Here is a 23,151-nt window from a genome sequence, read left to right on the forward strand (position 1 = left end):
AGTATGTGCGTAAGGAGCCAATATAAAATGAATGGTTTTGTACAACGAACTAGCGCTCTCATGAATAAACATTTTGGCTATCATAGCTGGGCCTCCGTCTGTTTTATTCAACCAGTATCTTGCAAATCCTGGGTTGCAGACTGAGTAGTTTAATTGAATTGGGTTATGAACATTGAGAACATAATTCTCGTAACACCCAGCCAGAGCCAAGACTTGAACCCGATCGAACATCTCTGGAGAGACCTGAAAATAGCTGTGCATTGACACTACCCATCCAACCTGACAGAGCTTGAGAGGATCTGCAGAGAAGAATGGGAGAAACTCCCCAAATACACGTGTGCCAAGCTTGTCGCGCCAATACCAAGAAGACTTGTGGCTGTAGTCGCTGCCAAAATTTGCTTCAACAAAGTACTGAATAAAGAGTCTGAATACTTATGTAATTGTGAGATTTACATTGTTGTTTTTTAATATACATTTGCAAACATTTCTAAAAACGTGTTTTTGCTTTGTCATTACGGGGTATTCTGTACAGATTGCTGAGGGGCGGAAAACAATTTAATTCATTTTAGAATAACGTCACATAACGTATTTTAGAATAACGTAACAAAACGTATTTTAGAATAACGTAACATAACGTATTTTAGAATAACGTAACATAACGTATTTTAGAATAACGTAACATAACGTATTTTAGAATAACGTAACATAACGTATTTTAGAATAACGTAACATAACGTATTTTAGAATAACGTAACATAACGTATTTTAGAATAACGTAACATAACGTATTTTAGAATAACGTAACATAACGTATTTTAGAATAACGTAACAAAACGTATTTTAGAATAACGTAACATAACGTATTTTAGAATAACGTAACATAACGTATTTTAGAATAACGTAACATAACGTATTTTAGAATAACGTAACATAACGTATTTTAGAATAACGTAACAAAACGTATTTTAGAATAACGTAACATAACGTATTTTAGAATAACGTAACAAAACGTATTTTAGAATAACGTAACATAACGTATTTTAGAATAACGTAACAAAACGTATTTTAGAATAACGTAACAAAACGTATTTTAGAATAACGTAACATAACGTATTTTAGAATAACGTAACAAAACGTATTTTAGAATAAAGTAACATAACGTATTTTAGAATAATGTAACAAAACGTATTTTAGAATAACGTAACATAACGTATTTTAGAATAACGTAACAAAACGTATTTTAGAATAACGTAACATAACGTATTTTAGAATAACGTAACAAAAGGTGGAAAAAGTCAAGGGGTCTGAATACATTCCTAATGCACTGTATATAATACATGATGGTTTAAATAGATCAGAATATCATTAAACAACATGTATTATTAGAACAAAGTAAGAAGTAAGTTTCAGTGGGTTAAAATGCAAGGATGCCTACCCACCTGTTCCCTTAAGCATTCCATAAACATAAACACTATCTAAAGGGAGTATTCACAACAAGAAGACCACCAGCAGATCATTGGATTTCAAAGTCACAATATCAATATTTAGATTCATATTTTAATAGCGTTCCCTTGGCTCATTGGTAAAATGCAATGAACACACAAAAAAACAAACACAAAATAAACTCTCCTGACTAGATCTCTCCCTAAAGTCATGATGTTTTCAAAATGACATTCGACCGAATCGGTCTTTGCTCAGAGAATCATGTAGAGGGAGAGATGGAGGGAAGAGAGGAGCAGGGGAGTTGTGGTAGCCAGCCAGACAAACACAGTACTGAGAGGTTCAGGAGTAGCATTATGAACAGAGCCGAGAGGTACAGTAGCAGACGAACAGAGTGCACATCCCAAATGGCACCCTATTCCTTATACAGATGTAGGATCTTAAATTTGAGCCCGTTTGCTACAGCAGGAAAATCACCCTGCTGTAACAGGAAATGTGAATTATGTGGATTATAATTAATGGACATTTTTGTAGGGGTTGCTACATTTTTTAAAAGGGAAAATCAAGTCTGAAATTTCAAAGTGGAAATTAAACTTCAAATACACTACAGGTTTTACATTTCCTACATTGCAGAAAAGTTATCCTGCAACAGGGTGATCAAATTAAGATCCTACATAAGATTCTACAAAAGTAGTGCACTATATAGGGAATAGGGTGCAATTTGGAATGCGACCCTGGTCAAAAGTAGTGCACTATATAGGGAATAGGGTGCTGGTTGGGATGCAAAACAGAGAGAGGGGATAAGACACCATTAAAGGGTACAGATGGGAAGTCTGTCTCCCTCTAGCAGGCAAGGTGACAACTAGCTCCTTGTAATACCCTGCCCAACCTGCTGTCCAGAAAGCCTCTGTCTCTCTGAGGAGAGCAAACACCTTGCTATTTCAAGCCCTCTCTCTGTCAAGTCAAGGACATAGCTTGTTTACTGTCTACACAGGTCATTAGAGTAGACAAGACAACATAGATTATCTTATTAAATGAGTGACCTTGTTTGTTTGTGTATATCTTCTTTCCACGTGTCTGGGCTGGTTGTCCCTCTAATGATGGTACTAAATGAGGAGTGTATGAGCGTGTCTAGAGACCTGTTTAGTCCAGAATACAGGACATTATGTTCAGAATACAGGACATTATGTTCAGAATACAGGACATTATGTTCAGAACACAGGACATCATGCCCATACATGGATAGTAGCCATTTGATTACATCACATCCAACTCAAACCCAACTCAGACAACTCTTTACCTTACCGGAAAGAACAGCAGTTTCCATGGAAACAGCTGAATGAGAGAGTCAAAGACTCGGAGAGGGAAAGGGGGAGGAGGGGGCCGAGAGAGCTGACATACTGACCTATTGTTGTTTTAGCTAAACTCTTTGATTGCAGGAAGTAATGTGGCCTTAGATACAGGTGAGACGGGGGTAGAGTATGGGTAGGAGGGAGTTGTGTAATGGCACTGGTGTGTATTGTGTCGGGGAGAAAGGGGTATCATTACACAGCGAATAAGACAGAATGGGCTGTTATGCTATGGTGAGAAACAATGTGATTTAGGTTTGTGATGCTTAATGATTTAGAAAGCATCCAGTGATCAGTAATGCTTACTAGCCATTGGCATTATCAGTGTAGTTGATTGACAGGGGCCATTGCCCCCTGCTACTGATGTCAAAGGTTTATCTTTAGAAAGTCTCTGCTGTATGATGACAGGATTTAGTCCCTACAACACGGCAATGGTCGCCACTGCCTTAGCTTCGTCCATTTGTGGTGTCCTTTTATTAGAAAGGTCTGTCGGCTGTCACTCAACAACAGACTGGCTGTGAAACTCTGGTGACAGAAAGTCTGTTAGAGGAACTTGTCAAGCTTCTATCCCTCTCTCACCTTATCTCAGTCTCTTTCTTTCTCCCTCTCTCCCTCTCTCACCTTACCTCAGTCTCTCCCTTTCTCACCTTACCTCAGTCTCTCCCTCTATCCCTCTCTCACCTTACCTCAGTCTCTTCCTTTCTCCCTCTCTCCCTCACCTCAGTATCTTCCTTTCTCCCTCCATCCCTCTCTCACCTTACCTCAGTCTCTTCCTTTCTCCCTCTCTCCCTCACCTCAGTCTCTTCCTTTCTCACTCTCTCCCTCACCTCAGTCTCTTTCTTTCTCCCTCTCTCCCCTTACCTGTCTCTTCCTTTCTCCCTCCATCCCTCCCTCCCTCCCTGGCCCTCTGTCTCTTGAGGAAACAAGTGTGAGGATATTGTGGGAATAGCAAGGAGCAAGCAAGTGTGCATCTTGAAAACAGCAGTGACAAGCAACATGGTTGTCACAGCAACAGAAATCCTCTCTCAGCAATCCAGTGTAGACTGTGTGTGTGTGTGTCCCTCTTCCTCTGTATACACTGTGCTGAGCTAATGGGAGAAGGGAGAGAGACAGTGTTTGAGGAGATGGGAAAACAGAAATAAAATGAGTGACCTATATTGTTGAATCGTGCTGCCAGACAGTTTAGCACATATGTTCCACAATCCCATCATTCCAAAAAGACTTGCCACTAAAACCCAGCCACAACAGTGTGTGTGTCTACAGTAGTGCGTGTGTTCATGTGTGTGTGTTATCGTTGTCATTATTTACGTTTCAATTAAAATGGAGGTGTACACAAGTGAATGATTGCTTATGGCTCTAATCTGAGAACAATTACATTGGCATCCGTCAGTGCTCTGCTTAGCTCACATCGGTGAGTGAGTGATTACTTATCTCTGTGACAGGTGACTGAACACGGTGGGTCAAACACAGGAGAGATATTACACAAACCATTGTTAAAGGGTCTTTCATCTGAAAGTGCATAACAACAACAGTAGGTGAACAACTCACTAAGTGACAATGCAGAAAGGACTGTTTAGGAACTGCATCAGTGGAGGGAGAATTGTCTCAGTGTTGTTCACTGCTTGCATCTAGATCAAACAGTTGACTATCAGAAGGAGGTTTCCTGTCAGGATCAAGTTTATCAGGCAGTCGTACACCAGCCGTGTAGGCACGGAGGAAGCCAGGCCCAACCAATCAGATTGAGCAACAACAAAAAATATTTACTTGTCAGTGGTCCAAACGGGACATTATTTGTCATGCAAATAAGCTGTTGTGTTTTTGGTCCACCCAAATTTCAGCTGGCCCACCCACAGCACTGTCATACACTATTGATAGAGTGTCAATGCAGTATCACGGAGGCTGAGGAAAAGGACAGGGCAAAACAGTCCAGTTGGTGAAGATCAGAGGCCTCTGTGATATTTGGGTATTTCCACTGTAACGGAATTATGCTGAGACTCAGATATTTCCATTTAAAATGTATGCCAAACAAAAAACATTGATTTCAAAGTTTAACAAACCACACAACTCTTATGCAAAATGACTATTTTGAACAGTTTACACATTAAAAAATAATAATTCAATGGAAAAACTGTTTTGTAACATAATTAATTGGTAACACAGCTTTATTCTGTTACTAAACGTATCTGCACAGTTCAACCTGTAAATCACTTTTTGAAAAATGTTCAGGGAAATGTTTAAAAGTAGTCCTTGTGAATAAAGTGATTTTTCCACACTATGAGGTTGGAATAATACTGTGAAATTGTGAAAATTATAATAATTACTCTTTTGTGTTTTGGTGGGTTGGCGTTCTGGCATACCTGATGGCCTGCCTCCCCACTCAGACCACTCCCAGACAATCCTAGCAAAATTCTTCCTTGAGAAATTGCTATTTCCTAAGAAGCATTTTTTTCTTTTTTTTGACCATTTTAATTGAAAACAATCAGAGTAGGTTCCTTAATTGTTACCCAGAAATGATTTGATAATGAGATAAGAAGGGCTGTCTTGGACCAGTGTAATTCTGCGCCCATAGAATTGCCCATTTGTAATGATCAAACCCTTGGAGAAGTACAGTATATTACCATTGTCATAGGAGTGCTCTGTGACTTTGTGTCATTATTGTTTATTTTGCAGCAGAACTGTCTACGGTCTACCATGGTGGCAACACAAGCCTTTGTGTGTTAAAATGCTTTGCAGACTTACAGTACTGTTTCTAGTTTGACAAATCAATTGAAGGCAACAAGATGTCTGACAAATGCTCCACTGAGATAAGAAATATCCATAAAAAAATACTACATACTATGATAGGAGTGTGACCATAACAGACTGGAGGGTTTGAAATTGATACAATTTAAGATTGTGTCTCTGTCGCAAAACGTGCTCTATCAGAGACATAGACATGGAGCTCAGAATGGAGTTCCTGGAAATCTTTAATACTGTTGGTCTAGAATAGACCAGTGTAAGGCATTGGTCTACTTAGCATGGCCTTCACTTTTCAATCTCCATTAATAAATATCCTGGGAAACTGAAACCTGAATACATTGACTATCTTTTCCGTCATTAGGCCTTCTTTAGCCACCCCCCAACCACAGTGGACAGAAGAAAGCGGTTTTGAAAACAGGGCTAAAATCTGTACCCGAAGCAGGACCAGTGCCTTGCTCACAGAAAGCTTCTCAGTCACATAAACATGAATATCAGGGGTCGCCTAGCGATAAAAGGGAGGCAAACAATCTGGATGATGCCTAACTTTCTGTTTCCCTCCCGTGGGCTGCTGGTTTGGGCTTTGGTAATGAGGGCCTGGGGACCTGAGCCAGTATCCTCAGTTTTCTGCAGCTCAGGCCCTGACAAGCCCAGTCAGTGAGACATATTGTGGTCTGAGGTAAGCGGATTATAATGCTGGGCCCTCCCTCCTCCTCTCTAATCATAGGCCAATTGACTGAGCTAGATTTGGGAACATGGCTTATTAGCGTCATTTCTCACAACAAGGTATTGGAGACGTCCTGCCATACAAGAGGTCAGACACTCAATAAACCCCGACTTCGTGACCTGCTGTACACACATACATGACCTGCACAGCCGCACACACTTCACAAATTAATGAATGAAGTTCCACGGATGGTAGGGAAGTTTGCTGATGACATCTAGCCTAATGTCAATGCATCCCTCTGTAAACCCTGATAACTTCAATGTATGCTGCCAGCCAGAGGTGGATGTGTTGACACTTACCACTGTGGGCGCTAAACCACCGGGGTGCAATGTGCAGGGGCAAGGTGTCTGCCAACGACCCTCGGGATCCCAGATAGAGCATACCGTCCGTGTGATGCCCGCCGCCTGTTTCCTGGTAGCCGTTACCATGGGCAGCGTTAGTGCCAGACCCCCCTCCGGCCCTGTCCGAGTCAGTTCCTCTGGGGGTATAAAACCCAAAGGGCACCGCAGGACTATGTTCTATGCCCATCCCAGCCACTGAACTCACTGAGCGGCTGCGTAGCCCCATAGTGCCACTCGGTCGGTAGTGGCCAAAGTGAGCCGAGGGCGGCACTGCGCTGTCATCCGTCGAGACACCGGGAAAAGCACCCCGTGGCCGCCCTGCCGTACTTTGCTTGCCCCCCATCCAAAGCACCCGAGCAAAATGGGTGGGGGTTGTTGAAATGGGGGCTCCGCAGAGAGTCGAGCCGTCACTGGAATCGCCCCCGACACGCCTGTCTGCAGTGGACTTTTCGCCCTTTGCCAAAGACAAAACGGCACCTAAAAAAAATCTGGGTTGTCAAGTCTGTCTAACAGACGCAACAGCCCATTTCCCTGACCGCAGCATGAGCGACTGGGTGCTTTGATTCACACCAACCGAGAAAAACTAGAATCCATAGGATGATGTCAAACGAATGAAAGAAAAACAAAACGATAAAGATAAGCAACACGTTTTCCCTCACAGCTAATGACAGGTAGCCTGCCCCAAATCACATCAAGGTTGACAAACACAAAGCGCAACAAACGTATCCGACAGTAGCGCTTCTCCGCAATTGGCTACCACATTTACATGTATTATTTTGCCTTGACTGGCTCAGCTGATCATAGCAATGACAACTGTTGCTGTCTGTCTGCCAGTATGTCTTTCCAACGATGTGAGTCCGAGTCCACTTGTTCTCCGGTTCCCGGAGATTCGGGTCAATGTATGCCGCTCCCCTGCACTATCATATCCGCGCTCTCACTCTTGCTGCTGGCAGACAATGGCGTTCAGTGCGCATACTCGGATTATCAATGTAAAGACAGTGTGAAGAGGGAATACACAGTACTCTATATTCTTAATCACGATTAATTGATTAACAGATTGTCCTCGTTGTCCATCTCTTCTAGAAATCCAACGATGGCTCTTGTCTGGCTCGCCCCCGGCTGCCAAATCAGAATGCAGTGTGAGCAGAGGACGAGATATGACCTGATGTCATAACCAAGTTAACATGCAGATGGCACAGCATTCATATTTCTCACCATATACGGCATTGTTGAGATTATTGACTCATGAGTAATTATGGGATTAGTCCTACTAAATCTCATCCTGTTGATTAGTAGCCTTGATGTATTTCCCCCCAAATAGTCCTAATTGTTATTGGCATAAATTATTGCCTAACTGTTTATTAGCCTACTGTTAAATAAACTATAAATGAACAAACAATGAACACTATTCACCATTTATAAACCCAGTAAACAATTTGTAAGGTGCCAGAATGTAAAATAAACTACTACTCTGTGTTTCTTAAAAAGCAATCTGACTGAGAAAACGGTGTATCATTCCATGGTATCGCAGCTGAAAGACAAAGGATAGCCTATAGGCCTACGGAACGAGTCAGAGGTATTTACTTTGCCTTCTTTTATTAATGTGTGTGGGTGTGCCACTGTGCCAGGAAACACACATCAAATGTGTGCATGTGTGTTAACAATGTCTTTGATTTAGGCTACAAATGATACAGGTTGGCCTATGTGTCTGAATGTGTGGGTTTGAGTGACAGCACAGTCAGGGGCGACAGACACCTGTCACTCCCATTCACTCATGCAACAAGGCAGTCTAACTAACAGTATATCAGAATGTCATATCTCAGGTCAAAATAACCCAATTAGGGTTATTATAATATAACCCCCCCCCCCCCACACACACACACACACACACAAACACACCCACAAACACCAACCTACAAGATAAATATTTTAACTGCTTCATACAAAGGCGACATTGGGACCTCCACTGGCTAAATTAGTAATTGCAAGTTACTAATCACTCACCATCACTTAAACTTGCATTGTTGTTGCAAAGAAATACATGCCACCTCAGATAGACTGAACAGCATGGTTATCTTCAGACTGAATAACGTGTTTTCAGCGATACAGGTTAGAGTATTTTAGTCTATATGATCAGTGAAAAATATAGAGCTAGTCTGCTAATAATGCACGGAGATTAGATTTTTTTTTTTTTAAGAACAAAGAAAAATAAGCATTAAGCATATGTCTTTCATGTGCACGTCTTTCATGTACTCTTCTCATAAGAACCAGTAATTATAGTCTAAATGTTAAGAAAGCTCTCGGTTTTATCCGGTTGTTTTGACTGTCGAAAATCGATTGCTCTCGCCTGACTCAAAAGCGGACTGTTGCGCATGTCGGGTCATTTCGAAGTTTCGCGCCAAATCAGGGAAGCAAAGTGTAAACAGTCCCACACAGCAGAAGTTAGCTACCTCGCTAATAACTTGGCAGATATCTACTTTTGAACTACTGTGAGTTTTTAATGGAAACACATTCGTACCTTCCCGTGCCTCCCGGGGTGGGGATGGAAGAGAATTTCTTATCTCTTGATGACATTTTGCTTTCTCATGAGAGGCTACCCAGTCGGACAGAATGCACATTTCCCCGACTGGGATTCCTGGAGAAATCGAGTGACTCGCGAGACATTCAAGAGGTCAGTCGAACATGTAAAACAACGTAGAGCGAAAAACCCCATCCGATAATGTTACTGTGTAGCCATTAATCTCACCACCTGTGTCTGTTAGCTAGCTAATTAGTTATCGTTTTAGTTATCCACTTGGTATTCCTGCTCGTCGTTCAGTCACCTCGTTCACTAGCCCTAGATCACGACCCAGTTCCATTACATTACACAAGTCACTGGATGAAAGCAAAATGAAAAATACGTATTTTCTAGGCGTTCAAGTTCACTTCAATTTTGTTTCTGATTGAAAGCAAGAAAGGTATTTCATGTTTAAAATGCATATTTTACAGGATGTTGAAAAGGCGTCTTTTTTTTTTTCTTCCGGAAGTTGAAATAAGGTTTATTTTAGGTTCTGAAAGAAAGTTAAAAATTAGTCATTTATAGACCTTTGTTTGGGCCAAATAAGGCTCGTCCATACCGGACAAAATCTGAACCAAACATAGACGTGCACTGGTGATTTTAGCATGCAAATCTTGGTGGGGCAAAAAAAAAAAAAGTGGGAGGTGCATGCCAGCAAAGCCACTACACAATACATTAATTGCACTATAACGGTGACAAACGGTGCCTACATAAAGTTGCAGTCCTAACTTCTTACCACTGCTACACCTGGCTATCAGCGGAGCCTTGTCTCCCGCGAAACAGTTAATTCAGCCTCATTTACTACCTTTAAAACAAAACAGCTGACTTGCTTAAACAAATGTGGTTTCTACAGACAATTTAGATGTACAAACTATGGCATAAGGGGGCGACGAGCAGATAAAAGGCCATTTCGATTAAGACATTATTGAGCGAGCTAAGACTGAAGTAGTCGATTTTGAAATGTACAGCGACAGAATTCAGAACATGGTCCGTTCTTAGTGTATTCTCCCTGTACAGCAAGTCAGAACCGTAGGATAAATACAGGGGGCATATAAGCAGACAATGAAAGCTCTTCCAAAATGTGTTGATGACATTTCTCTAAAACACGTTATAGGCTACATGTGCACCACCAAATCAGAACAGTAGGTTGAAATTAAGAGGGGTAAATAGACCAATTAGTGTAAGGCACATGGGATACTAACAGCTTACTACACAACATACTCCTAGTATTACTTTCATAGCTACAGTATAGATATCTTCCTGGCATATTACAGCATTTATGCAGCAGCATACAATACATTGTTGGACTCACCTTGTTGTGCTGTGCTCACTTGAACAGGAAGGTGGTGCGGCGGTCCTTCGTGGGCAAATTTTGTCATCAAAGTCTGTAATTCTCTGGATTTATAGTGCTTTCAAGACAACTGGGAACTCTGAGGGGGGGGGGGGGGGGTGAATTATGATGACGTCAGTGATCTTCAGGTCGTAGCTCTAGAAAGAGGCCTGAGTTTCGAATTTACAATTCCGAGTTGGATAAAAGTTCAAAACGTATTTTCCCAGTTGTAGCTCATTTTTCCTGAGTTCCCAGTTGTCTTAAACTCACTAAAGCCAGATTTTTCAGTTCGGTGTTAGTTGTTTTGAGCGTTGCACAAATCATGCTTCATTGACAGCATGGCCAATGTTGAATATTTAAGATTAAGGGTCTCTTTTCCTAGTTTAAAATAATAGACTTTGGACCACACAGCCACTCGACAGAATAGCATTGCTTTGCAATACTTGCAGTTAGCCACACTGAATCCTTCCAAACCACTCATTGTTGAATTTGAGATTTCCTTGTGTAATGTGATTTCCATGTGTAATGTTTATGTCCAATGGCCGATGAGCACCTATACGTTTTATCTATAATTTATTTTCATTATTTTCCTTCATACAACAAGGATTACAAAGGATGTATCAGTAGATTGTCGACTTGATTCATGATGATGACTGCTAGCTAAGATTTTGAAAGTATGATGTTGACATGATCAGTCAAATCAAAGCTACTGTACACGTAATGTGATTTGACTTCATTTGATCTGTGGCTTATGACATTGAGCCTTCTTGGTTGGGCACTTCTAATGGAGCTCTATGGCAGAAACCAAGGGGCTAGAATTTTCTAGCTCTACCCTTAGACTTGGCTGTGATGTGGTGTCCCCATGAGTGACAGAACACTGAGCCGATCACGGTGCAACACTCCGTATTTTCTCCTGGCTTGCCCCACCACCACAGAAAGCACTGAGCTAGGCTGAAACACCTGGATTTTTGAGCTGCCTTCCTCAAGAAAACAAGAGACCATGTTTATGTGGCTTTTTTTTAACTCAATGATATATATATTTCTGCATTGTTTGCAAACTGATGTGACATGTATAAATGCAAAAATAGCATGCAAAAAAGGACCCCCCCCCCCCCCCCCAAAAAAAAGACTGCCCGCCACTGCGTAAATGATTGGTTCAGCTTTACCAACTTTATCGCGAGCCTATTTGTAATGTGTTTACAACAGCGGGAAATATAGAAGTATTTTATTTAGTCAAAAATTGACCGATACGAACTTGAAACCACTAATGACAATGGGGTAAAACTCCTGGACAACAGTTGTGATTGTCCATTCCAAATTGTCCCTTTTACTTTGACCTGTCCTGTTTTTAGGATATGTTTGTTCACATGCCAGTGCATTTTTATTTTGGTTGAACGCCATTTAGGTTAGGCTATTTGATCTGAGAAACCTGCATGATGTAAAAAGTGTCCTTATCAAAATGTATGACAATGCAATATCTCCAGCCTGTAGGCTACAGAAAGGCCACATACACTTTCTACAGTGGTTCCTCCTTTAAAAGTTGTGAGCTTGCACTGCGGGACTTAGAGGTACCCAGCTTCACGGCTTCATTGTTCCAGACCACCACAAGGGGGAGTTAGAGCACTCATTGTGCATTTGGGTTCCAAGGTTTTTATATGACCAATCATATCGAGTGGTTCCAAAGACGAATTTTGACGCGAGCCACCCTTGCCTTGTGGCGTCCTTCAACAAAGATGGCTGACAAAACATTATTGTGGGACCAGATGTAAGTTGTTCTAACGCGGGGGAATAAACAACTTGTGTAGAATGTAAACCTCGATGGTGTCAACTGTGTTTATGTCTGCATAGCGTAATGGAAAAAATAAAAACTTCTGGCCTAGCGATCGATGACAAACGAGCTCGTTTGTCACAGGCTTGCATAATTATAAAGAGGAGATTCTCCTGATTTAAGATGGTGCCCGTGAAACAGTTTTGCTTCCGTCCCTCTCCTCGCCCCTACCTGGGCTCAAACCAGGGACCCTCTGCACACACAGACAACAGCCACCCTCGAAGCATCGTGACCCATCGCTCCACAAAAGCCACGGCCCATGCAGAGGAAGGGGAACAACTACTTCAAGGTCTCAGTGAGTGACGTCACCGATTTGAAACGCTATTAGCGCGCACCTCGCTAACTAGCTAGCCATTTCACACCGGTAACACCCGACTTGAAAAAAATCTAAATATGCACATTGCGAAATTGTTTCCAGCAACACATTTCCAGTCACCAACGCTCTGGTTAACACGAAAACTGCCTTACCAGCTCTGCTAGGGTGAGTCAAATGGTCAGAGTAGTCTCATTTGTGTCTGGAAGTAGCTAGCCAACGTTAGCTTGGGTGCTTGACTGCTGTTTTTATAAGGCCGGAACGCTCAAATCAACCCTACTCCTCGGCCCGAAGGTCCAGTGTGTGCTCTGAGAGTGAAATGGTCTGAATTTACAAACAATTTTTCTCTGAATGGAAACACCATGATATTAATCAAATTAAGCCACATTTCTTCAAATCAATCCCATATACTATGTTATTACAAAAAAGGTTTTAAATTATCTGGCATGCCAGTACGGAATACAAACGCTTCTCAAAGAATCCCTCTGGTGGTCAAACTAGCAACTAACTTGCAGTAACTGAAGAAATGGCTGAGAATTAAATGACCTGCCACAGAATGCTGCAGCAGCACGCAGGGTGTGCCGCAGTGTGACGCAACTTTTAGAGGAACCACTGTGCCATGTCCTACATCTGCTGTATGATATTTATTTTTATGTGGTGGAGCGCTGCAGTAATGCATCTCTCGAACAGCACCCCGAAGAGGTACGCTGGGAATGGACAAGCAAAATATTTTGTGCCCCTACCTTAGACAAAGTGTGAACTGCTTATCACAGGGTGGCATCAGCCCTCACCTAAAAAATGTATTTATTACATTTTTATTTAACCTTTTATTTAAATAGGAAAGTCAGTTAAAAACAAATTCTTATTTACAATGACGGCCTACCCCAGCCAAATCCTAACCCGGACGACATTGGGACTCCCAATCACGGCCGGTTGTAATACAGCCTGGACTCGAACCAGGGTCTGTAGTGATGCCTCTAGTACTGGGATGCAGTGCCTTAGACTGCTGCGCCACTCGGAAGTCCATATGCCACTGGTTGAGAGAAATTGTAATTGTTTTTGGGCAGAATTTTGGGAGGTTTTGTGTTGTTGTTGGAGGTGAGTATTGGTCAGTTTAGTGCAGAAAATGCAGCCCTGATCGATCTGTCTAATGAGTGGGGTGGCCGTGGTGTTATGAAGGGGGGGAGTTTTGTTAAGAGCCGCGACCACAGATAGTTATAAACATCTTTGTCGCGACGCTCAGTCTAAACATTAGCATACATCGCTTGTGGTACGGTTTTGGAAGCATAAGGACCTTTCATATCGGTGAGAAATATTTATAAAAAACATTTTTCTTAAAGGTTAAATTTATACACCTTTTTTTTTTATGCTGTGGATTGTTTCAAATCACAAGCTCGTGGGCCTATGCCTATTTGGGAAGCCCCACAGTTTGGGCAGCTGAGTGTGGCAATAGGCCTAGTTGATAATAACGTTTTAGATTCTCAAAATCATTGTCAGGTGGTTAATCATAAAAATCGGAAATAAAATGATCACTTTTAGATGTTTAAGTCAACTAATGCTGTATCACCAGCCCCTGCCATATGGACACATTGATACACCATGATCCATTGGTGGCTAAAGAAATGAGTACATGGAACTCATAGCCCATTTTAATTCCTATTTTTATGATTAACCACTTGACAATGATTACTTAAACTACAGCTTTATTATTTAAATGAAAACCATTCCACAAAATATGCATATGAAAATCATAACTGGCACGCAGAATAGTAGAAATGGCCGGATAAATTGTAATCGGATATTGCCTATAGACTACAATTAAGCAAGGTAAGCCATGCCTCATAACTACTCCAGCAGCAACCAGCTGAGGAGTTGCAGGAGAAATCCAGCTCAAAATAGGCTCTTTATGTTCTGCGTGTGTGATAGTCATCATGTATTTTATCCATCCAATTTAATTCCACTAAATTATGCAAATGAACCTATAGGCCGATAAGCGTGATGGTCAAATGTATTTCCACCAATAAATAAAAAGCATTACTTTACAATGGGATTTTTTTTATCCCAGTCATTTTGGCCGGTAACAGGATTTAAATTTTTTTTTTTTTTTTTAACTATCAGATTTGTATTTTTTCTGACAAAAGCCGGCCATTGCCTGCTAATGGAAACCCTGTCAGGGATATGAGTCTAGCTAAGTTGTAAAGTATGGTGGAGCTGTTTTACAGAAAAACATTTCATGCAATCTCATTGGCCTTGTTGTTTGAGCAATAGTTTTGGAAAATATTGCATTTTGACGACGTGCATCCATATACGCGATATAGCAAATCTGGTGCGAGTGGTTCTGGAGAAGATGTTTTAACATTAGAAATTATCTAAAAATTTATCAAAAGCAAAAAAAAACAATGTTCTGGTATTTGGCAAGCGTGGTAAAGACTACAGAAGTAGCTAATTCTAGGGCGACGTGTCCATTTTGTCCTGATGGTCTCAGTGGGCCCACAGTTTGAACCCCGGCATTGCTGCTTGCAGCTGTATTTCTCATTATTAATAGGAGACATATAAGCACCCACAAATTGTGTAGCTATAGACCCATATAATGTTATAAAGTCATGAGCCTTGTGCGTGGCCAAACTGAAATGCATTTTGGGGAGATGTTTGTTGTGACTGTATACAGTTTATTAGGTATACCAAATGGTTCGCTCCTACAGACAGTGTGTCATGTGGCTGTGGCTTGCTATATAAATCAGGCAGACAGGCGCCGGTGCAATTCACTTACTGTTCGATTGAATGTTAGAATGGGAAAAACAAGTGACCTAATCCAGTGGTTCTCAATCCTCTCCTTGGGGACCCCCAGCCATGTAATCTATTCCAGAGCTAGCACACCTTTTTAAACTTGTCAACTAATGATCAATCTCTTGATCCATCCCTTGACTATGTGAATCAGGTGAGCTAGTTGAGGGTTACTACAAAATTGTGAAACATCTGAGGGTGCCCGAGAAGAAGTTAGAGTAACAATGACCTGAGTGACTTTGAGCGTAAGCAGCATGACTCCATGGCCACATCATGCCTGGTGTCAACGGTACAGGCTGGTGGTCGTGTAATGGTGTGGGGAATGTTTTCCTGGCACATGTTAGGTCTATTGATACCAATTGAGCAATGTGTCCATGCCCCAAAGAATTCAGTCTGTTCTGGAGGTAAAGTGGGTCCGGCCCGGTACTTGATGGGTGTGCCTAATAAGGGTATATATCTAGCTAGCGATGTTATTTTTGATCCATCACCAAAATAATATTTTTCTCCGGTCTTCCAGGGTACGAAGATGGAGATGCCCCTGTTCCTGGCAAAGGGCTTGTATGAGAGGAAGAGGCGTGTTGTCTCAGTGGAGCTGCCTAAGGTCTACAAAGAGGGCTGGAGGACTGTGTTCAACGCAGACCCCACTGTAGTAGACCTTCACAAGATGGGACCCTATTACTATGGCCTCGGTTCCCAGTTGCTGCACTTTGACAGCCCTGAGAATCCGGAGATTGCCCAGGCAGTACTTCAGGTGAGTACAGCACACAAACAGCGATATCAGAGGGTATAAATATCTCACTGCTCACTCCACTACCCCCCCCCCCCTTTGGCTGCTAGCTGAAACTTTCCTTTGACTCTCCCCCCAGAAACTGTGCATATCCCAACTAACGTTCCTTGTTTTATTAGTCTGCTGTTGATACAGTCCCAAAATGTTTGGCATGTCAGCAATCAAGTTTTCAAGATATAGAACTTTCAAAATACAGAAAGTGTCACAGTATGATGCATTTTGCATGAATGGAGTTTTCCTTCCATATCAATCATGGGGTGATATCGTACTATCACTCTTTAACCATCATTGATTTCATATAAGGGAGAAGTGTATAGAGAATTGTGCAAACCGATTCTGGGGAAAAGGTTTTTGAAGACTGTACAATTTTAAACATACTGGCCCTGTGCAGAAACCCAACTCCAGCCTCATTGGTGCTACTGCCATAGCAAAATTATTTTTCACAGATCTTTATCTATTTGTACTAGAGGTCGACCGATTATGATTTTCGACGCCGGTACCGATTATTGGAGGACCAAAAAAAGCCGATACCGATTAATCGGCCGATTTTACAAATAAATAAATAATAATAAATATATATTTTTTTTTCATAATGACAATTACAACAATACTGAATGAACACTTATTTTAACTTAATATAATACATCAATAAAATCAATTTAGCCTCAAATAAATAATGAAACATGTTCAATTTGGTTTAAATAATGCATAACAAAGTGTTGGAGAAGAAAGTAAAAGTGCAATATGTGCCATGTAAGAAAGCTAACGTTTAAGTTCCTTGCTCAGAACATGAGAACATATGAAAGCTGGTGGTTCCTTTTAACATGAGTCTTCAATATTCCCAGGTAAGACGTTTTAGGTTGTAGGAATTATATTTGTCTCCTATACGATTTGTATTTCATATACCTTTGACTATTGAATGTTATTATAGGCACTTTAGAATTGCCAGTGTAACAAGATAGCTTCCGTCCCTCTCCTTTCTCCTACCTGGGCTTGAACCAGGAACACATCGACAACAGCCACCCTCGAAGCAGCGTTACCCATGCAGAGCAAGGGGAACAACCACTCCAAGTCTCAGTGCGAGTGACTTTTGAAACGCTATTAGCACGCACCCTGCTAACTAGCTAGCCATTTCACATCGTTTACACCAACCTAATCTCGGGAGTTGATAGGCTTGAAGTCATAAACAGCTGCTGGCAAACGCACGAAAGTGCTGTTTGAATGAATGCTTACGAGCCTGCTGCTACCTACCATCGCTCAGTCAGACTGCTCTATCAAATCATAGACTTAGTTATAACATGATAACACACAGAAATACGAGCCTTAGGTCATTAATATGGTCAAATCCCGAAACTATCATCTCGAAAACAAGACGTTTATTCTTTCAGTGAATTACGGAACCGTTCCGTATTTTATCTAACGGGTGGCATCCATAAGTCTAAATATTCCTGTTACATTGCGCAACCTTCAATATTATGTCATAATTACGTAAAATTCTGGCAAATTAGTCGGCCCAAACTGTTGCATATACACTGACTCTGCGTGCAATGAACGCAAGAGAAGTGACACAATTTCACCTGGTTAATATTGCCTGCTAACATTTAATTTATTTTAGCAGGTTTAAAAATACACTGCTCAAAAAAATAAAGGGAACACTTAAACAACACAATGTAACTCCAAGTCAATCACACTTCTGTGAAATCAAACTGTCCACTTAGGAAGCAACACTGATTGACAATAAATGTCACATGCTGTTGTGCAAATGGAATAGACAACAGGTGGAAATTATAGGCAATTAGCAAGACACCCCCAATAAAGGAGTGGTTCTGCAGGTGGTAACCACAGACCATTTCTCAGTTCCTATGCTTCCTGGCTGATGTTTTGGTCACTTTTGAATGCTGGCGGTGCTTTCACTCTAGTGGTAGCATGAGACGGAGTCTACAACCCACACAAGTGGCTCAGGTAGTGCAGCTCATCCAGGATGGAACATCAATGCGAGCTGTGGCAAGAAGGTTTGCTGTGTCTGTCAGCGTAGTGTCCAGAGCATGGAGGCACTACCAGGAGACAGGCCAGTACATCAGGAGACATGGAGGAGGCCATAGGAGGGCAACAACCCAGCAGCAGGACCGCTACCTCCGCCTTTGTGCAAGGAGGAGCAGGAGGAGCACTGCCAGAGCCCTGCAAAATGACCTCCAGCAGGCCACAAATGTGCATGTGTCTGCTCAAATGGTCAGAAACAGACTCCATGAGGGTGGTATGAGGGCCCGACGTCCACAGGTGGGGGTTGTGCTTACAGCCCAACACTGTGCAGGACGTTTGGCATTTGCCAGAGAACACCAAGATTGGCAAATTCACCACTGGTGCCCTGTGCTCTTCACAGATTAAAGCAGGTTCATACTGAGCACATGTGACAGTCTGGAGACGCCGTGGAGAACGTTCTGCTGCCTGCAACATCCTCCAGCATGACCGGTTTGGCGGTGGGTCAGTCATGGTGTGGGGTGGCATTTCTTTGGGAGGCAGCACAGCCCTCCATGTGCTCGCCAGAGGTAGCCTGACTGCCATTAGGTACCGAGATGAGATCCTCAGACCCCTTGTGAGACCATATGCTGGTGCGGTTGGCCCTGGGTCCCTCCTAATGCAAGACAATGCTAGACCTCTTTGTGGCTGGAGTGCGTCAGCAGTTCCTGCAAGAGGAAGGCATTGATGCTATGGACTGGCCCGCCCGTTCCCCAGATCTGAATCCAATTGAGCACATCTGGGACATCATGTCTCGCTCCATCCACCAACGCCACGTTGCACCACAGACTGTCCAGGAGTTGGCGGGTGCTTTAGTCCAGGTCTGGGATTAGATCCCTCCGGAGACCATCCGCCACCTCATCAGGAGCATGCCCAGGCGTTGTAGGGAGGTCATACAGGCACGTGGAGGCCACACACACTACTGAGCCTCATTTTGACTTGTTTTAAGGACATTACATCAAAGTTGCATCAGCCTGTAGTGTGGTTTTCCACTTTAATTTTGAGTGTGACTCCAAATCCAGACCTCCATGGGTTGATACATTTGATTTCCATTGATCATTTTTGTGTGCTTTTGTTGTCAGCACATTCAACTATATAAAGAAAAAAGTATTTAATAAGAATATTTCATTCATTCAGATCTAGGATGTGTTATTTTAGTGTTCCCTTTATTTTTTTGAGCAGTGTATATACTTCTATGTATTGATTTTAAGAAAGGCATTGATGTTTATGGTTAGGTACACATTGGAGCAACGATACGCACCACATCGATTATATGCAAAGCAGGACACGCTAGATAAACTAGTAATATCATCAACCATGTGTAGCTAATTAGTGATTATGATTGATTGATTGATTTTTACCTTGGCTTACTGCATTCGCGTAACAGGCAGTCTCCTCGTGGAGTGCAACGAGAGGCAGGTGGTTAGAGCGTTGGACCAGTTAACTGTAAGGTTGCAAGATTGAATCCCTTGAGCTGACAAGGTAAAAATCTGTCATTCTGCCCCAGAACGAGGCAGTTAACCCACCGTTCCTAGGCCGTCATTGAAAATAAGAATGTGTTCTTAACTGACTTGCCTAGTTAAATAAAGATTAAATAAAGGTGTAAAAAAAACGTCAAAATCAGTGTCCAAAAATACAGATTTCCGATTATTATGAAAACTTGAAATCGACCCCAATTAATCGGCCATTCTGATTAATCGGTCAACCTCTAATTTGTACCCTTTTAGTTGTATAATATCACTAGAAAGTTTGAGTCACCACCCAGGTCAAATGGTTGGACACGCTGACAAACCCATTCAGTGTTATGTCCCATAGTCAGCCACTAGGTGGTGCTATGTGATCGAATTGTCATCATTGACTAAAAGGCTGCGTAGTGTTGTTTTGTTGCTGGGCAGACTGACAAATCACATCAGTCATCTTTGAAAAACAATGACTTCAAGTGAATCCAACAGGATTATAGGTTGTCTCTCTGCATCCACAAAGGATGACTGAGTTTCATCAAATGTTTTTATTCACCTCTTCTATCTCCTTCATGTATGTATACTGGTTGTGTGTATTTTTCTTTGGTGGTGTTTATATTAACCTCCCTCTTTATTCACCTCTTGTATTTTCTTGAGCTCTTGGTATGCTTGTGTGTATTTCTCGTTGGTTGGGCTGATGTGAAACATTATATTCTCATGGCTTAACCCAATGATGTTTGTAAACTCTGTATTGCTGATTCTATGTAATTGGCCATTGAGCGGCTTTGAAGCCACCAGTCAGCCATATTGGCACACTCCAGTAGGAGCTGTCCTCCCATAGGAATCAATGGAATTCTACAGTATTTCAATTAATTGTTTCAAGGACAGAATGACTTGTATTCAAATTTTTTGCAGTGGGGAGAGTAACATTAGTCATCCATTTATATATGTATATATATGTATATATATATATATATGTGTGTGTGTGTGTGTATATATATGTGTGTGTATATATATATATATATATATATATGTGTGTGTGTGTGTATATATATGTGTGTGTATATATGTGTGTATATGTATGTATGTGTATATGTATGTATATATACATATAACTAGTCTAAAGGCCAGTTTTATTGCTTCTTTAACCAGAACAACAGTTTTCAGCTGTGCTAATATAATTGCAAAAGGGTTTTCTAATGATCAATTAGCCTTTTAAAATTGTAAACTTGGATTAGCTAACACAACGTGCCATTGCAACACAGTGATGGTTGCTGATAATGGGCCTTTGTAGATATTCCATAAAAAAATCAGTCGTTTCCAGCTACAATAGTAATTTACAACATTAACAATGTCTACACTGTATTTCTGGTAAATGTTATGCTATTTTAATGGACCAAAAAAATGCTTTTCTTTCAAAAACAAGGACATTTCTAAGTGACCCCAAACTTTTGAACGGCAGTGTACACTGAACAAAAATATAGAAATGCAATATGTAAAGTGTTTCATGAGCTGAAATAACAGATCTCAGAAATGTCCCATACAAAAAGCTTATTTCTCTCAACTTTTGTGCACAAATTTGTTTACATCCCAGTTAGATAGCATTTTAGCATTTGTCAACATAATCCATCCACCTGACAGGTGTGGCATATCAAGAAGCTGATTAAACAGCATGCTCATTACACAGGTGCACCTTGTGCTGGGGACAGTAACAGGCCAATCTAAAATGCCACAGATGTCTCAACTTTTGAGGTGGTGTTCAATTGTCAGGAATGTCCACCAGAGCTGTTGCCAGAGAATTCAATGTTGATTTCTCTACCATAAGCCACCTTCGTCTTTTTAGAGAATTTGGCGGTACGTCCAACTGGCTTTACAACGGCAGACCACTTGTAACCACTCAAGCCCAGGACCTCCACATCCGGCTTCTTCACCTGTGGGATCGTCTGAGGGGAGGGGAGTCAGGGTACCGAGGAGTATTTTTGTCTAACGCCTTTTTGTGGGGAAAAACACATTTATTGGCTAAGCCTGGCTCCCAAGTGGGTGGGCCTATGCCCACCCATGGCTGCGCCGCTGCCCAGTCACGTGAAATCCTATAGAATAGGGCCTAAATTCATTTATTTCAATTGAATGATTTCTTTATATGAACTATAACTCAGTAAAATCTTTGAAATTTTGTATGTTGCCTTTTTATTTTTGTTCAGTATAAATCATTGGCTTAACCTCTTCACCTCCAGACATTCATTGGTCGTTTCCGCCGGACCATGGATTCCTCACAGAATGCCTACAACGAAGACACGTCAGCCCTGGTGGAGCGCTTGGATTACCTGGAGAGGGCACTGTTCAGGGCAGGGCAGAGCGGCCTCAACAGCTTCCAGAACTGGGAGAGGGGCCGCGCATCAACCATCACTGCCTCTAGCCTGGTGCTCAACTACCGCAAGAGGAAGATCACTGATCTGCAGCCCTAAGGGACATCTCCAAAGATGCATCCCAAATGGCACCATATTCCCTATACAGTGCACTACTTGGGCCCTGGTCAAAAGTAGTGCACTATAAAGGGAATATGGTTCCATTTGGAACCCAAAGCAACAGGCCAGAAGAGAAATGACTGAGTTGGAAGGAGAGTAGTGGAAGGAGAGTAGTAGTGTGTGTCATAAAAGATAGAGAACTGATTCCCACATGAAACTTAGCGTTTTGCTTTTATGTTATGGTGTTATCTTGTGTGTTTTATTTTGAGATCTTTATACACATTCTGTACACAAATGTTTTTCAAAGACTTTGTAAATAATTCAAAAAATATCTGCTTTATGTAATGTAAGTTTGAATTTTTATCAAATTAAAGCTACCGTAGTCTTTAAATTGGATGTCATCCTTAAAGTAAGAAATGTTGCCATTTAACATGAATGTTTTTTTTGAAAGTAGAGTTGCCTTATTTTGCCAATGCATGTGGCCATGCATTTCATCAGGGATGTTAAGGCAAAACAACTTTTAAATGGTTGTGTAAGGATTAACAGGAATGTATTACCATATTATCTAGCTCTGCATGCATAATAAATGTATTACCATATTATCTAGCTCTGCATGCATAATGAATGTAACCTACCCTTTCTTCATAAATGTCATTACTACAACAACAACTTAATGAATATATGCCAGAACTGATTTACCGCACATCTATTTAGTCTGTTTGAAAACCCTCTACAGTACATCATCATATGCTGTGTTCATAACCAAGTGGGAAGGTGGTATTTATCACACGACTGGGAAAAATCCACTGGAACGCCCCACCAACGGGTAATTATTTAACTAGGCAAGTCTATTAAGAACAAATTCTTATTTACAATGACGGCCTACCAAAAGGCCTCCTATGGATGCTGGGTTTAAAAATATAGGACAAAACACCCATCACAACAGGAAAATAATTACTAGTGGGAAACGATCATCCCTGAGCTCAGGCTTCTTCCACACGCTAAGTAAATGACATCT

The 23,151-nt window shown here is 41.5% G+C and overlaps 2 protein-coding genes across 3 annotated transcripts in view; one reads left to right on the forward strand and one right to left on the reverse strand.

Moving 5' to 3' along the window:
- Window positions 1-7,734, reverse strand: part of LOC139370752 (zinc and ring finger 1) — a 32,051-nt gene extending 24,317 nt beyond the window's left edge. The window contains exon 1 of one of the 2 annotated variants that reach the window (XM_071110443.1): window positions 6,552-7,734. In XM_071110443.1, the coding sequence (XP_070966544.1) occupies window positions 6,552-6,936 (385 nt within the window). In that variant the 5' untranslated portion in view covers window positions 6,937-7,734. The remainder of the gene's footprint in view (window positions 1-6,551) is intronic. The other variant, XM_071110451.1, reaches the window with a different exon arrangement.
- A 1,276-nt stretch (window positions 7,735-9,010) lies between these two features.
- On the forward strand, window positions 9,011-22,807 carry LOC139381755 (GINS complex subunit 3). Its single transcript, XM_071125507.1, has 3 exons — window positions 9,011-9,264; window positions 15,923-16,156; window positions 21,903-22,807. Exons 1-3 carry the CDS (start codon window positions 9,094-9,096, stop codon window positions 22,131-22,133), a joined length of 636 nt encoding a protein of 211 aa, XP_070981608.1. The 5' UTR covers window positions 9,011-9,093; the 3' UTR covers window positions 22,134-22,807.
- Window positions 22,808-23,151: the final 344 nt, after the last annotated feature.

Source organism: Oncorhynchus clarkii, chromosome 2, assembly GCF_045791955.1.
Source record: "Oncorhynchus clarkii lewisi isolate Uvic-CL-2024 chromosome 2, UVic_Ocla_1.0, whole genome shotgun sequence".
Taxonomy (NCBI): domain Eukaryota; kingdom Metazoa; phylum Chordata; class Actinopteri; order Salmoniformes; family Salmonidae; genus Oncorhynchus; species Oncorhynchus clarkii.

Coding starts and splice junctions, on each gene's coding strand:
- LOC139381755 (XM_071125507.1), top strand. CDS start 9,094: ATGGAAACACATTCGTACCTTCCCGTGCCTCCCGGGGTGGGGATGGAA. Junction 9,265..15,922: donor ACTCGCGAGACATTCAAGAG/GTCAGTCGAACA, acceptor CCGGTCTTCCAG/GGTACGAAGATGGAGATGCC. Junction 16,157..21,902: donor TTGCCCAGGCAGTACTTCAG/GTGAGTACAGCA, acceptor CTTCACCTCCAG/ACATTCATTGGTCGTTTCCG.